This window comes from Oncorhynchus mykiss, chromosome 10, assembly GCF_013265735.2.
Source record: "Oncorhynchus mykiss isolate Arlee chromosome 10, USDA_OmykA_1.1, whole genome shotgun sequence".
Taxonomy (NCBI): domain Eukaryota; kingdom Metazoa; phylum Chordata; class Actinopteri; order Salmoniformes; family Salmonidae; genus Oncorhynchus; species Oncorhynchus mykiss.
Window position 1 is genome coordinate 84,482,419 of NC_048574.1, and position 21,414 is coordinate 84,503,832.

The following is a 21,414-nucleotide window of genomic DNA, read 5'->3' on the forward strand; positions in this document are numbered from 1 at the left end:
GGACCGGCCAGTTAGAGGGAGATGAGATGTGTGTTTATATAAGGAAGAGGGGGTCAGTCTTATGGCTGGGTGTATGTGTTCTTACGACGGAATGTCTTTGTTTATATGAGCTATGTGTATGAATATTTATATAACAGTATTAACAATGTTGAATCTCTTCCACATCTACAGACATTTGTCAATTGGTTATGCGGGGTAAAGAACTATGTCTGGATTGGTCTGACTGACTCTGTTTCTGAGGGGACCTGGAAATGGGTGGACTACACAACACTGACCACAAAGTAAGACATTAATGAATTCTGTGTCACTATGACATCACTGTCTGGAGAAGTAGGTTCAGAGTGGACAGCCTGATTCTCCTACAGGTATTGGAACAGTGGACAGCCTGATTCTGTGTGGTGTTTCTCCTACAGGTATTGGAACAGTGGACAGTCTGATTCTGTGTTGTTTCTTCTACAGGTATTGGAACAGTGGACAGCCTGATTCTATGTGTTGTTTCTCCTACAGGTATTGGAACAGTAAAGAGCCTAATGGTGGAAGAGCAGAGAACTGTGTGTACTTCTACTCCTGGTCATCAGACACAGGAGCTTGGTGGGACTATGACTGTTCCTATCAATACAGATGGATCTGTGAGAAATAGGATTCATCCTCGGTACCCTCTGAACTGCTAAATAAGATTATGCTAAGTACTATATATCGTAATATATTTTCTACTTATTCAATTTACCTTGTCAACTACATACAATATATAACAAGACAAATGTAGAATACATTATAATAAAACTATATGCAATAACAATACAATGACTTGATAAGAGAAGGACTGTTGTGTCTGTTGTTGAGGAAATTCACCACTAAGGAATTCACAGTCACAGAGGTTCACTGACTCAATACAATCCTAATGTTAATGTTTATTATTAATACTTTTTAGTTTTGTCTACTTGCTAAATATTTTTCTTAACTCTTCTCGAACTGCACTGTTGGTTAAGGGCATGTAAGTCAGCATTTCACGGTAAAGTCTACACTTGTTGTATTCGTGGCATGTGACAAATAAAGTTTGATTTGATTTGAAGTCATATCAGCACGGTTGGTTCCTGCATGAGACTGACTGATACCACACCAGGCTTCTTACCTTGAAACTGAGATACTCCTTTTGGTTCCCAGAGCAATGTTCTAGGTGTACTGGGAAATTGTTTATACAGTGACAGTTTAGATTCCGCCCATGTACTGTACAGTCAATCAGTTACTCGCATGAATCCAACCAAGTTGTACATTAGAAAAACAGCATAATTCTAAACATACGAGTGGATAAACACAGATAAAATGTCACACTATTATATAATAGTTGATCTGACATGGAGTCTAGAAGGACTGTTCTCTCTACTGTATAATAGTTGATCTAACATGGAGTCTAGAAGGACTGTTCTCTACTGTATAATAGTTGATCTGAGACGGAGTCTAGAAGGACTGTTCTCTACTGTATAATAGTTGATCTAATATGGAGTCTAGAAGGACTGTTCTCTCTACTGTATAGTAGTTGATCTAAGATGGAGTCTAGAAGGACTGTTCTCTCTACTGTATAATAGTTGATCTAACAGGGACTGCGGTTGAAAATTAGCCGGCTGGCTAAAACCGTCACTTTTACTGAAACGTTGATTAATGTGCACTGTCCCTGTAAAAATTAAATAAACTCAAACTCAAACATGGAGTCTAGAAGGACTGTTCTCTACTGTATAATATTTGATCTAACATGGAGTCTAGAAGGACTGTTCTCTCTGCTGTATCAAATCTCTGACCCTCTAAGACTCAAAATGTGAATGTACCATGTATCAGATTTCAGTTAAGACCCATGTGCAGACTGTGTAGAGGTAACAATGTTTATTGTAACAACAGGGGCAGGCAAACGACAGGTCAAGGCAGGCAGGGGCAGGCAGGGGTCGATAATCCAGAGTAGTGGGGCCAAGGTACAGGATGGCATGCAGGCCCAGGGTCAGGTCAAGCAGAGGTCGGTAATCCAGATTGGTGGCAAATGCACAGGACGGCAGGCAGGCTCAGGGTCAGGTCAGGCAGAGGTTGGTAATCCAGAGTGGGGGCAAAGGTACAGGACGGCAGGCAGGCCCAGGGTCAGGTCAGGCAGAGGTTGGTAATCCAGAGTAGTGGGGCCAAGGTACAGGACGGCAGGCAGGGTCAGGCAGAGTGGTCAGGCAGGCGGGCTCGGAGTCAGGACAGGAAGGGGTCAAAACCAGGAGGGCGAGAAAAGAGAGGCAGGAAAAAGCAGGCGCTGAGACACTAAATGCTGGTAGGCTTGATTGAACAAGACAAACTGGCACAGACAGAAAACACAGGTATAAATACCCAGGGGATAATTGGGGAAGATGGGCAACACCTGGAGGGGGGTGGAGACAAGCACAAGGACAGGTGAAACAGATAAGGGCATGACACTATATATATCTTACAAACACAAACACACCTGGAAAAGTAGCCACCCCCCCACCTGAGAATCTGTTTTTCAGCCATCTATTTCCTGTGTTTCAGGTTTGCAAAATCCATGTCACTTAAATCTCTCTGGATTAATGGTGATTTTAGTGATTACGATAGATAAATGGCTTGTTTTTCTTTCCTTACACCGTAGGTTCATGTACTTTGACGTGATGTGGTCAGATTAGCCGCTATATTACAATTTTTTGACCTTTAATACCTGAAAATGGGCCTTAACTTCTAATGGATAGGGGGCAGCATTTTCACATTTGGATGAAAAGCGTGCCCATAGTAAACTGCCTCCTACTCAGTCCCAAATGCTAATATATGCATATCATTAGTAGATCTGGATAGAGAACACTCTGACGTTTCTAAAACTGTTTGAATGATGTCTTTGAGTATAACCAAACTCATATGGCAGGCAAAAACCTGAGAAAAAAATCCAACCTGGAAGTGGGAAATCTGAGGTTTGTAGTTTTTCAACTCAGCCCCTATTGAATATACAGTGGGATATGGGTCATATTCACTTCCTAAGGCTTCCACTAGATGTCAACAGCCTTTAGAACCTTGTCTGATGCTTCTACTGTGAAGTGGGGCCGAATGAGCGGGGAATGAGTCAGAGGTCTGCCATCAGTCAGGAGCTGACCATGCACGTTCACATGAGAGGTAGTCCCCATTCCATTTGCTTTTCTGAAGACAAAGGAATTCTACGGTTGGGACATTAATGAACATTTATGATAAAAACATCCTAAAGATTGATTCTATACATCGTTTGATTTGTTTCTACGACCAGTAATATAACTTTTTTGAATTTTCATCTGACATTTCTGCAGTACTTGTCCGCACCTCGTGAGTTTCAATTTGTTTTCTAAACGCCCTAACAAAATGAGTTATTTGGACATAAATGATGGACTTTATGGAACAAATCAAGCATTTATTGTGGAACTGGGATTCCTGGGAGTGCATTCTGACGAAGATCATCAAAGTTAAGTGAATATTTATAATGCTATTTCTGATTTATGTTGACTCCAACATGGCGAATATCTTCTTGGGTTGTGAATGTCTCTGAGCGACAAACTCAGATTATTGCGTGGTTTGCTTTTTCCGTAAAAAAAATACAAATAATCTGACACAGCGGTTAAATTAATTGAGGATAGCGAGACGCTAGCGTCTCAACTGGCCAATTGCCAGGGGAAATGTAGAGCGCCAGATTCAATTAAAATCCTATAAAATTCAAACTTTCATTAAATCACACATGTAAGATACTCAATTAAAGCTACACTCGTTGTGAATCCAGCCAACATGTCAGATTGAAAAAATGCTTTTCGGCGAAAGCATAAGAAGCTATTATCTGATAGCCTGCAGCCATCTGCACCAGTAGTAAACAAAAGAGCTAGCGTAGCAGGCGCTACACAAAACGCTGAAATAAAATATAAAACATGCATTACCTTTGACGAGCTTCTTTTGTTGGCACTCCAATATGTCCCATAAACATCACAATTGGTCCTTTTGTACGATTAATTCCGTCCATATATATCGAAAATGTCCATTTATAAAGTCCGTTTGATCCAGAAAAAAACAGCTTACAAAAAACAAAACATTTCAAAAGTTGCCTATAAACTTTGCCAAAATATTTCAAACTACTTTTGTAATACAACGTGAGGTATTTTTAAATGTTAATAATCCATCAAATTGGAGACGGGGCCATCTGTATTCAATACATGAACGAAAAGAAAAAAAAACTCTGCTCTACACGTCTTGTGCAACTCACAAAAGGGTCCCCAGTTCCGAGTTGGCCTACTTCTTCATAGCACAAAAGAATAACCTTAACCATATTCCAAAAACTGGCGACATCGTGTGGAAGCGGTAGGAACTGAAAATAGGTTCCTATTAAATATCCAATGGCAAAGACAAAATAGTGAACAGAGAGGGGAAGAAAAAAAAATCTAAAAAGTTAGTACTCAGGGTTTTGCCTGCTACATAAGTTATGTTATACGCACACGTAATTCAAACAGTTTTAGAAACTTCAGGGTGTGACCAGAATTTATCCCGTTGAGTCGAGGTCTTCGATTGGTTGACGCACACACACACACACACACACACACACACACACACACACACACACACACACACACACACACACACACACACACAAACACACACACACACACACATTTTTCATTAATTACCCCCTGAGCCAGGCTTTGGAGGCTCATGTCTGTGAGTGTGTGTATGTGAGTGTGTGTGTATGTGAGTGTGTGTGTGTGCGAGTGTGTGAGGTGTGAGTGTGTGTATGTGAGTGTGTGAGGTGTGAGTGTGTGTATGTGAGTGCGTGTATGTGAGTGTGTGTATGTGAGTGTGTGTGTGTGCGAGTGTGTGAGGTGTGAGTGTGTGTATGTGAGTGTGTGAGGTGTGAGTATGTGTATGTGAGTGCGTGTATGTGAGTGTGTGTATGTGAGTGTGTGTGTATGTGAGTGTGTGAGGTGTGAGTGTGTGTATGTGAGTGTGTGTGTGTGTGCGAGTGTGTGAGGTGTGAGTGTGTGTATGTGAGTGTGTGAGGTGTGAGTGTGTGTATGTGAGTGTGTGTATGTGAGTGTGTGTATGTGAGTGTGTGTGTATGTGAGTGTGTGAGGTGTGAGTTTGTGTATGTGAGTGTGTGAGGTGTGTGTGTGTATGTGAGTGTGTGAGGTGTGTGTGTGTATGTGAGTGTGTGAGGTGTGTACGTGAGTGTGTGAGGTTTGTGTGTGAGTGTGTGAGGTGTGTACGTGAGTGATTTAGGTTTGTGTGTGAGTGTGTGAGGTGTGTATGTGAGTGTGTGAGGTGTGTGTGTGAGTGTGTGAGGTGTGTGTGTGTGAGTGTGTGAGGTGTGTGTGTGAGTGTGTGAGGTGTGTATGTGAGTGTGTGAGGTGTATGTGTCAGTCAGTGTGTGAGGTGTGTAGACTGTAATGTAACCTTTACCCCCACTGGAGGCTTCCCTGACAACAGATGGGTGGAGAGACATGGATGGTAACCAAGAACACAATTTTCAACCTCTCACTTCCTCTTTCTCTCTCTCCTATTCACAAACACACACACACACACACACACACACACACACACACACACACACACACACACACACACACACACACACACACACACACACACACACACACACACCCCTTATTACTGTTGAAGGGAGGAATTACACACAGGACTTGTCAGACACACCCCTTGAGAAGTGAAGTGCTCTAATCTGAGCCAGGTCTCATGCAAATTTTCAACACGTAGTTTACAGTAAGTTGTTTGCCTTTTTTCCAGTTAGAAACATGTGACAGAGAGCTGTTCTTATACCAATTAACACTTCTGTACTTCGTGACACCATACAGTCTCTGATAAACAGGGAGATAGTTAGTGTGCAGTGCAGTTATTGTCCTCCAACTTCTTTTGATGTAGATAGAGAATGGAGGAGTCAGTATATGTGGACCTTAGGCCCTCTCTGAGAAAGACAGAGACATCTCTGGAAAAACTATTATCTCTGGTGTCAATGTTTCACAGGACAGATAGACAGATTGTAGGGGAGAGAGAGAGAGGGAGATACACAGAGAGACAGACATAGAAGGAGAGAGATGTAGAGAGAGAGACAATATTTGTGAGAACGTTACACATTTAGGCCTCCCCCTCCTCCCTTCCACAGAAGAAGAAAGGAGAAGTGTGAATAAATGTCTCTGAATAACTATTATCTCTGCTGTCAATGTCACACGGGAGACACTAAATGTAGACCATAGGCCCTCTCTGAGAAAGACAGAGACATCTCTGAATAACTATTATCTCTGGTGTTCATGTCACACAGGAGACAGCACAGAATGATACAACTCTATCATTGATGGCCGACCACAGAGGGCAAAACTCGATCCTGGGAACCCCAAGAGGTGCACGTTTTAGTTTTTGACACAACACTACAAAGATAATAACTAATTTATCCTCAAGCTTTGGTTACTAGAATCAGCTGTGTGGTGCTACGTAACCTCTCAAAACCAGACTCATGGTCTGTGACGTGTGAATTCACAGGGTCACATTTTACTCCATGTGAATATGTTGTCACTTCAATGCTAATGTACACTGTTGTAAACTAAACTAATATAAACTAAATATACAAACTAATCTATACTGTAGTAAACTAAACTAATATAAACTAAATATACAAACTAATCTTCACTGTGATAAACAAACATGGTTTTCAGAAAATAAGTCTGTGGTCACATGGTGGTGGTTAGAGTCGTACTATTGGTTAGACAGTTTCCCCTTTAATGAGGTTGACTGTTAAAACTGTCTCTGATATTAGACTGAGTCACACAGAGACTCCAGCTGTGCAGCGAACAGACACAAACCTACAACTGAGATAACAGCAGACTTTACAGCAGTAGAAGATACAACAGTAGAAGATACAACAGTAGAAGTTACAACAGTAGAAGATACAACAGTAGAAGATACAACAGTAGAAGATACAACAGTAGAAGATACAACAGTAGAAGATACAACAGTAGAAGTTACAACAGTAGAAGTTACAACAGTAGAAGATACAACAGTAGAAGATACAACAGTAGAAGATACAACAGTAGAAGATACAACAGTAGAAGTTACAACAGTAGAAGATACAACAGTAGAAGATACAACAGTAGAAGTTACAACAGTAGAAGTTACAACAGTAGAAGATACAACAGTAGAAGATACAACAGTAGAAGTTACAACAGTAGAAGTTACAACAGTAGAAGATACAACAGTAGAAGATACAACAGTAGAAGATACAACAGTAGAAGATACAACAGTAGAAGATACAACAGTAGAAGTTACAACAGTAGAAGATACAACAGTAGAAGATACAACAGTAGAAGTTACAACAGTAGAAGATACAACAGTAGAAGATACAACAGTAGAAGATACAACAGTAGAAGTTACAACAGTAGAAGTTACAACAGTAGAAGATACAACAGTAGAAGTTACAACAGTAGAAGTTACAACAGTAGAAGATACAACAGTAGAAGATACAACAGTAGAAGATACAACAGTAGAAGTTACTGCATTTCAACACACGTGTGTAAAGATGTCAGAGGAAATCTATGAAAACTGCGATGGATTTCGTGGCAAAAAAATAAATAAAATAGAGACCATGGACATTGATGATCATATTTACAACAATGAAATGCCCATCGTGCCCTACAAGAAGGATGGAGTTGGTGATCAACATTCAGGTAACAGTTTAACCTGGTGTAGTGCTAGATGCTGACACACACACGCACACGCACACACACACACACACACACACACACACACACACACACACACACACACACACACACACACACACACACACACACACAGTTCTCATTTACATAAATATTCACACCCAAGCCAATACATGTTAGAATCACCGTTGGCAGCGATTACAGCTGTGAGTCTCTGGGTAAGTCTCTAAGAGCTTTGTTTTGTGTTGGATTGCATTCAGTACAAAAAGTGAATTACTTTTGACACATTTTTTTTTTGTTGCAGTATTACTTTAGTATTACTTTAGTACTTTAGTGTTTCTTTAGTGTTTTAATGTTGTATGTTTTTGAATAGAATATTTTCTTTCTTCTTTTCAGTTTTGTTTTTCGATTTTTTTAAAATTCTGTCAAGTAGGTGAGTATTGTTATTACAATATTGATCCATCCTCACCCTTCCGCATCCGTATCTGCAATGTTTGTCATCCTGAAAATAGGTATTTTCTCAAAATCTTACGTAGCGTCCGAACTACTATGACCTGCAAACTATTATGACCTACAAACTATTATAACCTACAAACTATTATGACCTACAAACTATTATAACCAACAAACTATTATAGACTATAAACTATTATAACCTACAAACTATTATGACCTACAAACTATTATAACCTACAAACTATTATAACCTACAAACTATTATAGACTATAAACTATTATAACCTACAAACTATTATGACCTACAAACTATTATAACCAACAAACTATTATAACCTATAAACTATTATGGCCTATAAACTATTATAACCTACAAACTATTATAGACTATAAACTATTATAACCTATAAACTATTATGACCTACAAACTATTATAACCTACAAACTATTATAACTTACAAACTATTATGCTCTATTGAAAGATGAGACTCTCACAAACGTGATGGTGTTCTCCATTTAGGACGTCCACAAGCCTCACACAACTCTGAAGGTCCCCAGTACCAGTTTAAAACATTTATAGACGTATATATGGAGATAATATATGGACCTATATATGGAGATAATATATGGACGTATATATGGAGATAATATATGGACGTATATATGGAGATAATATATGGACGTATATATGGAGATAATATATGGACCTATATATGGAGATAATATATGGACGTATATATGGAGATAATATATGGACCTATATATGGAGATAATATATGGACGTATATATGGAGATAATATATGGACGTATATATGGAGATAATATATGGACGTACATATGGAGATAATATATGGACGTATATATGGAGATAATATATGGACGTATATATGGAGATAATATATGGACGTATATATGGAGATAATATATGGACCTATATATGGAGATAATATATGGACGTATATATGGAGATAATATATGGACGTATATATGGAGATAATATATGGACGTATATATGGAGATAATATATGGACGAATATATGGAGATAATATATGGACCTATATATGGAGATAATATATGGACGTATATATGGAGATAATATATGGACGTATATATGGAGATAATATATGGACGTATATATGGAGATAATATATGGACGTATATATGGAGATAATATATGGACGTATATATGGAGATAATATATGGACCTATATATGGAGATAATATATGGACGTTTATATGGAGATAATATATGGACCTATATATGGAGATAATATATGGACGTATATATGGAGATAATATATGGACGTATATATGGAGATAATATATGGACGTACATATGCAGATAGTTCAGTGCCTATAATAAGGGGATAAATACATGTGAAAAACCTACATGATTCCTGATCGTTCTAGTATCTCTCAGATAGAGGACACTTCAGAACAAACTTCCTTCTGGTATTTCTGGGGACGATCTGTTGTTCAATGAACGTTATTCCTTTCGTTTGGCTAATAACAGTAATGACTATCTGTTGTTCCATGTGTTTCTATTGGCTAATAGCAGTAATGACTATCTGTTGTTCCATGTGTTTCTATTGGCTAATAGCAGTAATGACTATCTGTTATTCAATGTGTTTCTATTGGCTAATAGCAGTAATGACTATCTGTTGTTCCATGTGTTTCTATTGGCTAATAGCAGTAATGACTATCTGTTGTTCCATGTGTTTCTATTGGCTGATAACAGTAATGACTATCTGTTGTTCCATGTGTTTCTATTGGCTAATAGCAGTAATGACTATCTGTTATTCAATGTGTTTCTATTGGCTAATAGCAGTAATGACTATCTGTTATTCAATGTGTTTCTATTGGCTAATAGCAGTAATGACTATCTGTTGTTCCATGTGTTTCTATTGGCTAATAGCAGTAATGACTATCTGTTATTCAATGTGTTTCTATTGGCTAATAGCAGTAATGACTATCTGTTATTCAATGTGTTTCTATTGGCTAATAGCAGTAATGACTATCTGTTATTCAATGTGTTTCTATTGGCTAATAGCAGTAATGACTATCTGTTGTTCCATGTGTTTCTATTGGCTAATAGCAGTAATGACTATCTGTTGTTCCATGTGTTTCTATTGGCTGATAACAGTAATGACTATCTGTTGTTCCATGTGTTTCTATTGGCTAATAGCAGTAATGACTATCTGTTGTTCCATGTGTTTCTATTGGCTAATAGCAGTAATGACTATCTGTTGTTCCATGTGTTTCTATTGGCTAATAACAGTAATGACTATCTGTTGTTCCATGTGTTTCTATTGGCTAATAGCAGTAATGACTATCTGTTGTTCCATGTGTTTCTATTGGCTAATAGCAGTAATGACTATCTGTTATTCCATGTAGTGAACCTGTTATTCAATGTGTTTCTATTGGCTAATAGCAGTAATGACTATCTGTTGTTCCATGTAGTGAATCTGTTATTCAATGTGTTTCTATTGGCTAATAGCAGTAATGACTATCTGTTATTCAATGTGTTTCTATTGGCTAATAGCAGTAATGACTATCTGTTGTTCCATGTGTTTCTATTGGCTAATAGCAGTAATGACTATCTGTTATTCAATGTGTTTCTATTGGCTAATAGCAGTAATGACTATCTGTTGTTCCATGTGTTTCTATTGGCTAATAGCAGTAATGACTATCTGTTGTTCCATGTGTTTCTATTGGCTAATAGCAGTAATGACTATCTGTTATTCAATGTGTTTCTATTGGCTAATAGCAGTAATGACTATCTGTTGTTCCATGTGTTTCTATTGGCTAATAGCAGTAATGACTATCTGTTATTCAATGTGTTTCTATTGGCTAATAGCAGTAACGACTCTCTGTTGTTCCATGTAGTGAATCTGTTATTCAATGTGTTTCTATTGGCTAATAGCAGTAATGACTATCTGTTATTCAATGTGTTTCTATTGGCTGATAGCAGTAATGACCAGCTGTTGTTCCATGTAGTGAACCTGTTATTCAATGTGTTTCTATTGGCTAATAGCAGTAATGACTATCTGTTATTCCATGTAGTGAACCTGTTATTCAATGTGTTTCTATTGGCTAATAGCAGTAATGACTATCTGTTGTTCCATGTAGTGAATCTGTTATTCAATGTGTTTCTATTGGCTAATAGCAGTAATGACTATCTGTTATTCAATGTGTTTCTATTGGCTAATAGCAGTAATGACTATCTGTTGTTCCATGTGTTTCTATTGGCTAATAGCAGTAATGACTATCTGTTATTCAATGTGTTTCTATTGGCTAATAGCAGTAATGACTATCTGTTGTTCCATGTGTTTCTATTGGCTAATAGCAGTAATGACTATCTGTTGTTCCATGTGTTTCTATTGGCTAATAGCAGTAATGACTATCTGTTATTCAATGTGTTTCTATTGGCTGATAGCAGTAATGACCAGCTGTTGTTCCATGTAGTGAACCTGTTATTCAATGTGTTTCTATTGGCTAATAGCAGTAATGACTATCTGTTGTTCCATGTAGTGAATCTGTTATTCAATGTGTTTCTATTGGCTAATAGCAGTAATGACTATCTGTTATTCAATGTGTTTCTATTGGCTAATAGCAGTAATGACTATCTGTTGTTCCATGTGTTTCTATTGGCTAATAGCAGTAATGACTATCTGTTATTCAATGTGTTTCTATTGGCTGATAGCAGTAATGACCAGCTGTTGTTCCATGTAGTGAACCTGTTATTCAATGTGTTTCTATTGGCTAATAGCAGTAATGACTATCTGTTATTCCATGTAGTGAACCTGTTATTCAATGTGTTTCTATTGGCTAATAGCAGTAATGACTATCTGTTGTTCCATGTAGTGAATCTGTTATTCAATGTGTTTCTATTGGCTAATAGCAGTAATGACTATCTGTTATTCAATGTGTTTCTATTGGCTAATAGCAGTAATGACTATCTGTTGTTCCATGTGTTTCTATTGGCTAATAGCAGTAATGACTATCTGTTGTTCCATGTGTTTCTATTGGCTAATAGCAGTAAGGACTATCTGTTATTCAATGTGTTTCAATTGGCTAATAGCAGTAATGACTATCTGTTATTCAATGTGTTTCTATTGGCTAATAGCAGTAATGACTATCTGTTGTTCAATGTGTTTCGTTTGGCTGATAACAGTAATGACTATCTGTTATTCAATGTGTTTCTATTGGCTAATAGCAGTAATGACTATCTGTTATTCAATGTGTTTCTATTGGCTGATAGCAGTAATGACTTTCTGTTATTCAATGTGTTTCTATTGGCTAATAGCAGTAATGACTATCTGTTATTCAATGTGTTTCTATTGGCTAATAGCAGTAATGACTATCTGTTATTCAATGTGTTTCTATTGGCTAATAGCAGTAATGACTATCTGTTGTTCCATGTAGTGAATCTGTTATTCAATGTGTTTCTATTGGCTAATAGCAGGAATGGCTATCTGTTATTCAATGTGTTTCTATTGGCTAATAGCAGTAAGGACAATGTGTTTCTATTGGCTAATAGCAGTAATGACTATCTGTTATTCAATGTGTTTATATGGGCTAATAGCAGTAAGGACAATCTGTTATTCAATGTGTTTCTAATGGCTAATAGCAGTAATGACTATCTGTTATTCAATGTGTTTCTATTGGCTAATAGCAGTAATGACTATCTGTTATTCAATGTGTTTCTATTGGCTAATAGCAGTAATGACTATCTGTTATTCAATGTGTTTCTATGGGCTAATAGCAGTAAGGACTATCTGTTATTCAATGTGTTTCTATTGGCTAATAGCAGTAATGACTATCTGTTATTCAATGTGTTTCTATTGGCTAATAGCAGTAATGACTATCTGTTATTCAATGTGTTTCTATTGGCTAATAGCAGAAATGCCAAATTCAATGCATCATGCAATCATTTTTTTTCAATATTTTTTTTATACTTAAAATTATAAATCAAATAGCTAAATAATCCTTGGTATCTTAAAACTATTCCATATGTCGGCTCAGACCCTCCCCCACCACCCCCGGCTTAGACTCTAGAGGGTTAATCACTATAATTGCACACAAGTGACATCTATATACAGTTGAAGTCGGAAGTTTACATACACCTTAGCCAAATACATTTAAATTCAGTTTTTCACAATTCCTGACATTTAATCATTGTAAAAAATTCCCTGTCTTAGGTCAGTTAGGATCACCACTTTATTTTAAGAATGTGAAATGTCAGAAAAATAGTAGAGAGAATGATTTATCTCAGCTTTTATTTCTTTCATCACATTCCCAGTGGATCAGAAGTTTACATACACTCAATTAGTATTTGGTAGCATTGCATTTACATTGTTTAATTTGGGTCAAACGTTTCGGGTAGCCTTCCACAGGTTTCTACAATAAGTTGGGTGAATTTTGGCCCATTCCTCCTGACAGATCTGGGGTAATTGAGTCAGGTTTGTTGGCCTCCTTGCTCGCACACGCTTTTTCAGTTCTGCCCACAACTTTTCTATGTTGTTGAGGTCAGGGCTTTGTGATGGCCACTCCAATACCTTGACTTTGTTGTCCTTAAGCCATTTTGCTACAACTTTGGAAGTATGCTTGGGGTCATTGTCCGTTTGGAAGACCCATTTGTGACCAAGCTTTAACTTCCTGACTGTTGTCTTGAGATGTTGCTTCAATATATCCACATATTTTTCTTTCCTCGTGATGCCAGCCTATTTTATGAAGTGCACCAGTCCCTCCTGCAGCAAAGCACCCCCACAACATGATGCTGTTCGGAACCAATGTTGTCGGCGGTGAACAGGCGGGACGTCAGGCTTGGTATTCCTAGAACCGGGGCGATAAGCAAGTGTGAAATTGAATCTACCGTTGAAGAACGGCCATCTGGCTTGCATCCACACAATGAATGGGAGGGATAACAGAGCCCTCCAGCCAGTGACACCAAACCTCAAGAGGCAGCTTAACTGCCAGGAGTTCCCGATCACCGACATCAAAATTCCTCTCTGCAGGCGAGAGCTTACGGGAAAAGAATGCACATGGGTGGACCTTCTGATCAGAGGGGGGAACGTTGAGATAGAACAGCACCTCCCCCGGTGTCGGAGGAGTCCACCTCCATGATGAATTGAGGTTCTGGGTCTGGCTGAGTGAAGGTGCAGCGGTGCTTGAGTTCCAGGAACGCTGCCTCTGCCTCAGGATTCCAGTGGACTGGAGTGGAGGGGGAGGTGAGAGTGGTGAGAGGTGCTGCCAGACGGCTGTAGTTGAGGGGTCCAGTGGAACGGAGTGGAGGGGGAGGTGAGAGTGGTGAGAGGTGCTGCCAGACGGCTGTAGTTGGGGATGAAACGTCTGTAAAAATTGGCAAACCCCAGAAAATGCTATATCTGCTTCGGATTAGAGGGCGTAGGCAACTCTGTGACTGTCATGTCTTGGTGGGGTCCATACGTAACTCCCCCTGTGCAATAATATAACACAGGAAAGACACAGAGGAAGCATGGAACTCACATTTCTCAGCTTTGACAAAAAGCCGTTGGAGACCTTGGCGAAAGTGTTGCTGGTGAGAGTCAGGGTCCTTAGAAAACAATCGGAACGTCATCCACAAAGACAAAAACGAAGCGTCCAATCACATCCCTCAGCACATCATTGACCAGGTTCTGGAAAACAGCAGGGGCATTAGTAAGACCTAAAGGCATGTCCAAATACTCAGTGGCCAAGTGGTGTGTTAAACGCAGTTACCACTCGTCCCCCTCTCTGATGCGCACAAGGTGGTAGCCATTCCGGAGGTCCAGTTTGGTGAACACAGTGGCACTATGGAGGGGAAAAGCAGAACTGATGAGTGTGCAAGGATACTTGTTCTTCACTGTGATGTTATTCAGCCCACGGAAGTCTATGCACGGCCTCAGTGACCCATCCTTCTTCACAAAGAAAAACTCAGCACCCACCGGGAAGGAAGAAGGCCTGATAAGTCCTGCAACCAGGGAGTCCTGGACGTACCTCTCCATAGCCTCCAGCTCGGGGTGAGAGAGGTTATATAACTGGCTACAGGGGAGAGGAGCGCTGGATGTACCTCTCGTGATACTCTGGAGGAACTGATGACAGGTCAGGATGTGGTGCTGAACACAGGAGCTAGATCGTGATACTCTGGAGGAACTGATGACAGGTCAGGAGGTTCTGGAATGGGGCACAGACAAGGCAGGGGCAAGGGCAGAATGTAGACAATTCTAGTGACAAAATGAACTCCAAGTGGTTACCCTTCCAGCGTTCCAGTCGATCTGAGGGTTGTGCAACTTTAACCATGGATGGCCAAGAACCAGGGGAGAGTGAGGACAGTCGATTATGTGGAAAGTGATCCTTTCCTGGTGGTTTCCAGAGAGATGCAGGATGACAGGGACGGTCCTCTCCCAGACACGGACGAGGAGCTGTCCGTTGAGAGCGTTGGCATCGAGGGGTGAATCGAGTGAAACAGAGTCCAGGCCCAACTGGGTAACGACACCACGGTCCAGGAAACTCTGAGTCGATGATAGCAGGCATGGGAAAGGCCTGACTCTGCCACACGAGGGCACCGTCAAGCAAGGGTCTGGGGGGTCTGGGGGAGAGATGGGCAGGCGATTTGGCTCAACGGTAGGTCCCCCACTAACTCTGTAACGTAACAAAATGTAGAGAAAGTCAAGAGGTCTGAAAACGTTCCAAATGCTCTGTAGCCATGTTATTTAGACTTGTTATTCTTCTTTGTTTATTCGCTGTGTATTTATTTATTGTGTCACTATTTTAAATGTTGTATATTTAACTCTGCATTGTTGGAAAAGGCTGTTGTTTACGAAGCAAATTACAAATTAGGTATGATTTAGAAAGAAATAGGTGCCGGCAATCATTTTGGGTGCCTGAACTCTGCACTATGTTCAAGCCAATATTCTGTAAGAGGTTCTGGAAGTCAAGCAGTAGAATATGTCAGGTTCTGGAACTCAGTTCTGGTGTTCTGTCCCTTGTCAAGCTTGTGTATTTCCCTCAGTGATTCAAACAGCAAATGGACACAAAATTAGACACAAATACAGCAAGTTTTTCTGGTAATAATTTGTGTTTCAGTGTCTTGTCAGTGGTGGAAGAGATACTCTGGAGCTGCTGCAGGGTGTCTGGGGCTGCTGTGGGTTCTCCTACTGGCTGGGATCATAGGCCTGTTACTCTACCGTGAGTTTGATATGTTCTCTCTCAAACATTCTTCATCTTCAGTGGTGTAATGACCACGGTTCAATGACATTTCAATTCCAGTCAATTCAATTCTTAAAGTTCACCAAATTCCACTGTTACCTTGTTCATTGATCGTATTATTTCACAGAGAGAAACCAATTGACCAGTTCCAACACCCTGACTGAAGAGAGAGACCAGCTACAGAAAGAGATAGAACTTCTGAAAAATCCTTTAGTTGAGAAAGGTGAGTCAAATTGTGTAATGACTGTTCTGTTTGACAGTCTCTGTATCAGTTCACATGTCACCTACAAACAGGAACTTCAACTTACATTAAATAAAAATGTGAGAAAAAAAACGATGACCATTAGTTAGTACCCGTCTTCCTTGAGTGTTTGCTTGATAATTAATTAATTGTTGTATTAAAGTGACTAAAGCAGGAAATGTTCAACTTATAGTGTGTCCGGACGGATGGAAGAAGATTGGTAGCAGTTGTTATTACGTCTCTACTGAGTACAAATCCTGGGAGGGTAGCAGACAGGACTGCAGAAATAGAGGAGCACACCTGGTGGTCATCAACAGCCAAGAGAAACAGGTGTGTGAGAAAGAGTGAGAGAGTGAGTGAGTGAGAGCGAGAGAGAGAGAGAGAGAGAGACAGAGACAGAGAGAGAGAGTGAGACAGGGATGCAGCTTAAGCCCCACCCTCTTCGACATATATATCAACGGATTGGCGAAGGCACTCTAGAACAGTCTGCAGTCCCGGTCCTCACCATACTAGAATCTGAAGTCAAATGTCTACAGTTCGCTGATGATCAGGAGCTTCTGTCCCCAACAAAGCAGGGCTTACGGCAGCACCTAGATATTCTGCACAGATGCTATCAGGCCTGAACCCTGACAGTAAATCTCAGTAAGACAAAAATTATGGTGTTCCATAAAAGGTTCAGTTGCCGGGAACATGAATAAAAATTCCATCTGGACACCGTTGCCCTAGAGCACACAAAAAAACTATACAGCCCTCGATCTAAACGTCAGCGACACAGGTAACTTCCACAAAGCTGTGAACGATCTGAGAGACAAGGCAAGAAGGGCCTTCTATGGAGGGCCATCAAAAGGAACATAAAATTGACACCCCAAATAGGATCTGGCAACAAAAAAAAGTGAATCATTTTTAGAACTCTTTGCCCTTTATGGTTAATCAGTTTTATGGTTGTGAGGTCTGGTGACACCAACCAAGAATTCACAAAATGTGACAAATATCAAATTGAGAACGTAAAACACGAAATAATGCATGCAGAGCAGAATTAGGCCGATACCCACTAATTATCAATATCCTGGAGAAGAGTCCCCTAAGCAAGCTGGTCCTGGGGCTCTGTTCACAAACACAAACAGACCCCACAGACCCCTCAGGACAGCAACACAATCAGACCCAACCAAATCATGAGAAAACAAAATAATAATTACTTGACATATTAGAAAGAATTAACAAAAAAACAGAGCAAACTAGAACGCTATTTGGACCTAAACAGAGAGTACACAGTGGCAGAATACCTGACCACTGTGACTGACCCAAATTTAAGGAAAGCTATGACTACGTAAAGACTCAGTGAGCGTAGACTTGCTATTGAGAAAGGCCACCATAGGCAGACATGGCTCTCAAGAGAAGACAGGCTATGTGCTCACTAAATGAGGTGGAAACTGAGCTGCACTTCCTAACCTCCTGCCCAATGTATGACCATATTAGAGACACATATTTTCATCAGACCACAGAAATCCGCAAAGAACTTGAAAACAAACCCAATTTACATTAACTCCCATATATATTGAGTGAAATACCACAGTGTGCCCTCACAGCAGCTAGATTTGTGACCAGTTTTCCCTTTTGTAATTTAACTATTTGCAATTAATATTTTAAATTGGAAAACATTTTTTTGGAGAAGACTATGTATTAACAATGTTGAATCTCTTCCACAACTATAGACATTAGTCAATCGGTTATGTGGAGTAAAGAACTATGTCTGGATTGGTCTGACTGACTCTGTTTCTGAGGGGACCTGGAAATGGGTGGACGGCACACCACTGACCACAAAGTAAGACATGAATGAATTCTGTGTCACTATGACATCACTGTCTGGAGAAGTAGGTTCAGAATGGACAGCCTGATTCTCCTACAGGTATTGAAACAGTGGACAGCCTGATTCTATGTGTTGTTTCTTCTACAGGTATTGGAACAGTGGACAGCCTGATTCTATGTGTTGTTTCTCCTACAGGTATTGGAACAGTGGACAGCCTGATTCTATGTGTTGTTTCTTCTACAGGTATTGGAACAATGACATTCTGATTCTGTGTTGTTTCTTCTACAGGTATTGGAACAGTGGACAGCCTGATTCTATGTGTTGTTTCTCCTACAGGTATTGGAACAGTGGACAGCTTGATTCTATATGTTGTTTCTCCTACAGGTATTGGAATAGTGACAGTCTGATTCTGTGTTGTTTCTTCTACAGGTATTGGAACAGTGGACAGCCTGATTCTATGATTCTGTGTTGTTTCTTCTACACGTATTGGAACAGTGGACAGTCTGATTCTGTGTTGTTTCTTCTACAGGTATTGGAACAGTAGATAGCCTGATTATATGTGTTGTTTCTTCTACAGGTATTGGAACAGTGGACAGTCTGATTCTGTGTTGTTTCTTCTACAGGTATTGGAACAGTGGACAGTCTGATTCTGTGTTGTTTCTTCTACAGGTATTGGAACAGTGGACAGCCTGATTCTATGATTCTGTGTTGTTTCTTCTACAGGTATTGGAACAGTGGACAGTCTGATTCTGTGTTGTTTCTTCTACAGGTATTGGAACAGTGGACAGCCTGATTCTATGATTCTGTGTTGTTTCTTCTACAGGTATTGGAACAGTGACAGTCTGATTCTGTGTTGTTTCTTCTACAGGTATTGGAACAGTGGAGAGCCTAATGGTGGAAGAGCAGAGAACTGTGTCTATTTCTACTCCAGGTCATCAGACACAGGAGAATGGTGGGACTATTACTGTTACTATAAATACAGATGGATCTGTGAGAAATAGGATTCATCCTCGGTACTCTCTGAACTGCTAAATAAGATTATGCTAAGTACTATATATCGTAATATATTTTCTGCTCATTCAACTTACCTTGTAAAGTACATACAATATATAACAATACAAATGTACAACACATTATAATAAAAATAACAGAACATATGCAACAACAATACAATGAATTGATAACAGAAAGACTGTTCTCTCTATTGTTGAGGAAATTCACCACTATGTACAAAAAATCCAAGGAAATGAATCATTATGAATCTTTATTATCACAGTCATGGAGTTTATGGATGTTAATTTTTATTATTATTACTTTTTATTTGAGTTTACTTGGTAAATATTTTCCTTATCTCTTCTTGCACTGCACTGTTGGTTAAGGGCTTGTAAGTCAGCATTTCACGGTAAAGTCTACACTTGTTGTATTCGTGGCATGTGACAAATAAAGTTTGATTTGATTTGAAGTCATATCAGCACGGTTGGTTCCTGCATGAGACTGACCGATACCACACCAGGCTTCTTACCTCGAAACTGAGATACTCCTTTTGGTTCCCAGAGCAATGTTCTGGGTGTACTGGGAAATTGCTTATTCAGTGATAGTGTGGATTCCTTCCAGTCAATCAGTTACTCGCATGAAACCAACCAAGTTGGTTATTAGAAAAGCAGCATTATTCTAAACATACGAGTGGATAAACAGAGAGAAAATGTAACATTTATATACTATTATATAATAGTTGATCTAACATGGAGTCTAGAAGGACTGTTCTCTACTGTATAATAACTTATGTAACATGGAGTCTAGAAGGACTGTTGTCTACTGTATAGTAGTTGATCTAACATGGAGTCTAGAAGGACTGTTCTCTACTGTATAATAACTTATCTAACATGGAGTCTAGAAGGACTGTTCTCTACTGTATAATAGTTGATCTAACATGGAGTCTAGAAGGACTGTTCTCTACTGTATAAGAGTTGATCTAACATGGAGTCTAGAATGACTGTTCTCTACTGTATAATAGTTGATCTAACATGGAGTCTAGAAGGACTGTTTTCTACTGTATAATAGTTGATCTAACATGGAGTCTAGAAGGACTGTTCTCTCTACTGTATAATAGTTGATCTAACATGGAGTCTAGAAGGACTGTTCTCTACTATATAATAGTTGATCTAACATGGAGTCTAGAAGGACTGTTCTCTACTATATAATAGTTGATCTAACATGGAGTCTGTGAGGATTGTTCTCTCTACTGTATAATAGTAGATCTAACATGGAGTCTATGAGGACTGTTCTCTACTGTATAATAGTTGATCTAACATGGAGTCTAGAAGGACTGTTCTCTACTATATAATAGTTGATCTAACATGGAGTCTATGAGGATTGTTCTCTCTACTGTATAATAGTTGATCTAACATGGAGTCTATGAGGACTGTTCTCTACTATATAATAGTTGATCTAACATGGAGTCTATGAGGACTGTTCTCTCTACTGTATAATAGTAGATCTAACATGGAGTCTATGAGGACTGTTCTCTCTACTGTATAATTTAATATAATCTCTGACACAAGTCTGAAAATGTGAATGTAATATACATCAGATGCGTGTCCATTAACACTCCAAGTACCAAAGAGATCAGATCAATAGAGACTCCGTGTCTTTTTGACTGCTGCTTTACCATTTCACAGGCACCAGCAACAGATGTGAACTACACAAAACAAACAAAGGTTTAGTGAATCCTCTTCTCATCGTCTTTTAGAAGAGAAAAGGCTTATATTCACTTGTCAACGACTGGTTGCTCAACTACTGAGCTCTGTCTGGGTGAAGGACCCGGTTTGAAACGAGGTGCCTTTGAACATGCCTGCATATATACCTTGCCATAGAGTTGTACAGAAGGCACACCTGCCTCGAGTCCTCGCAAGGCCATAGTTTCCTGGTCTGCATCCTCTCTGGTGTAGCACAGACTCCCCCCCCCCCCAACCACTATGGGGACGGACGGAGCACAGA

The 21,414-nt window shown here is 39.4% G+C and overlaps 1 protein-coding gene across 3 annotated transcripts in view; it reads left to right on the forward strand.

The window, feature by feature from the left end:
• LOC110513002 (CD209 antigen-like protein B) overlaps positions 1-19,770 on the forward strand; it is a 30,597-nt gene extending 10,827 nt beyond the window's left edge. Inside the window, exons 4-6 of one of the 3 annotated variants that reach the window (XM_036934316.1) lie at positions 16,804-16,940; positions 18,323-18,432; positions 19,286-19,770. In XM_036934316.1, coding sequence (XP_036790211.1) covers positions 16,804-16,940; positions 18,323-18,432; positions 19,286-19,418 — 380 coding nt within the window. In that variant the 3' untranslated portion in view covers positions 19,419-19,770. Of the gene's footprint in view, positions 1-171; positions 282-507; positions 750-16,803; positions 16,941-18,322; positions 18,433-19,285 lie in introns of those variants that run through there. The other 2 variants (XM_036934315.1, XM_036934314.1) reach the window with 2 other exon arrangements.
• Positions 19,771-21,414: the final 1,644 nt, after the last annotated feature.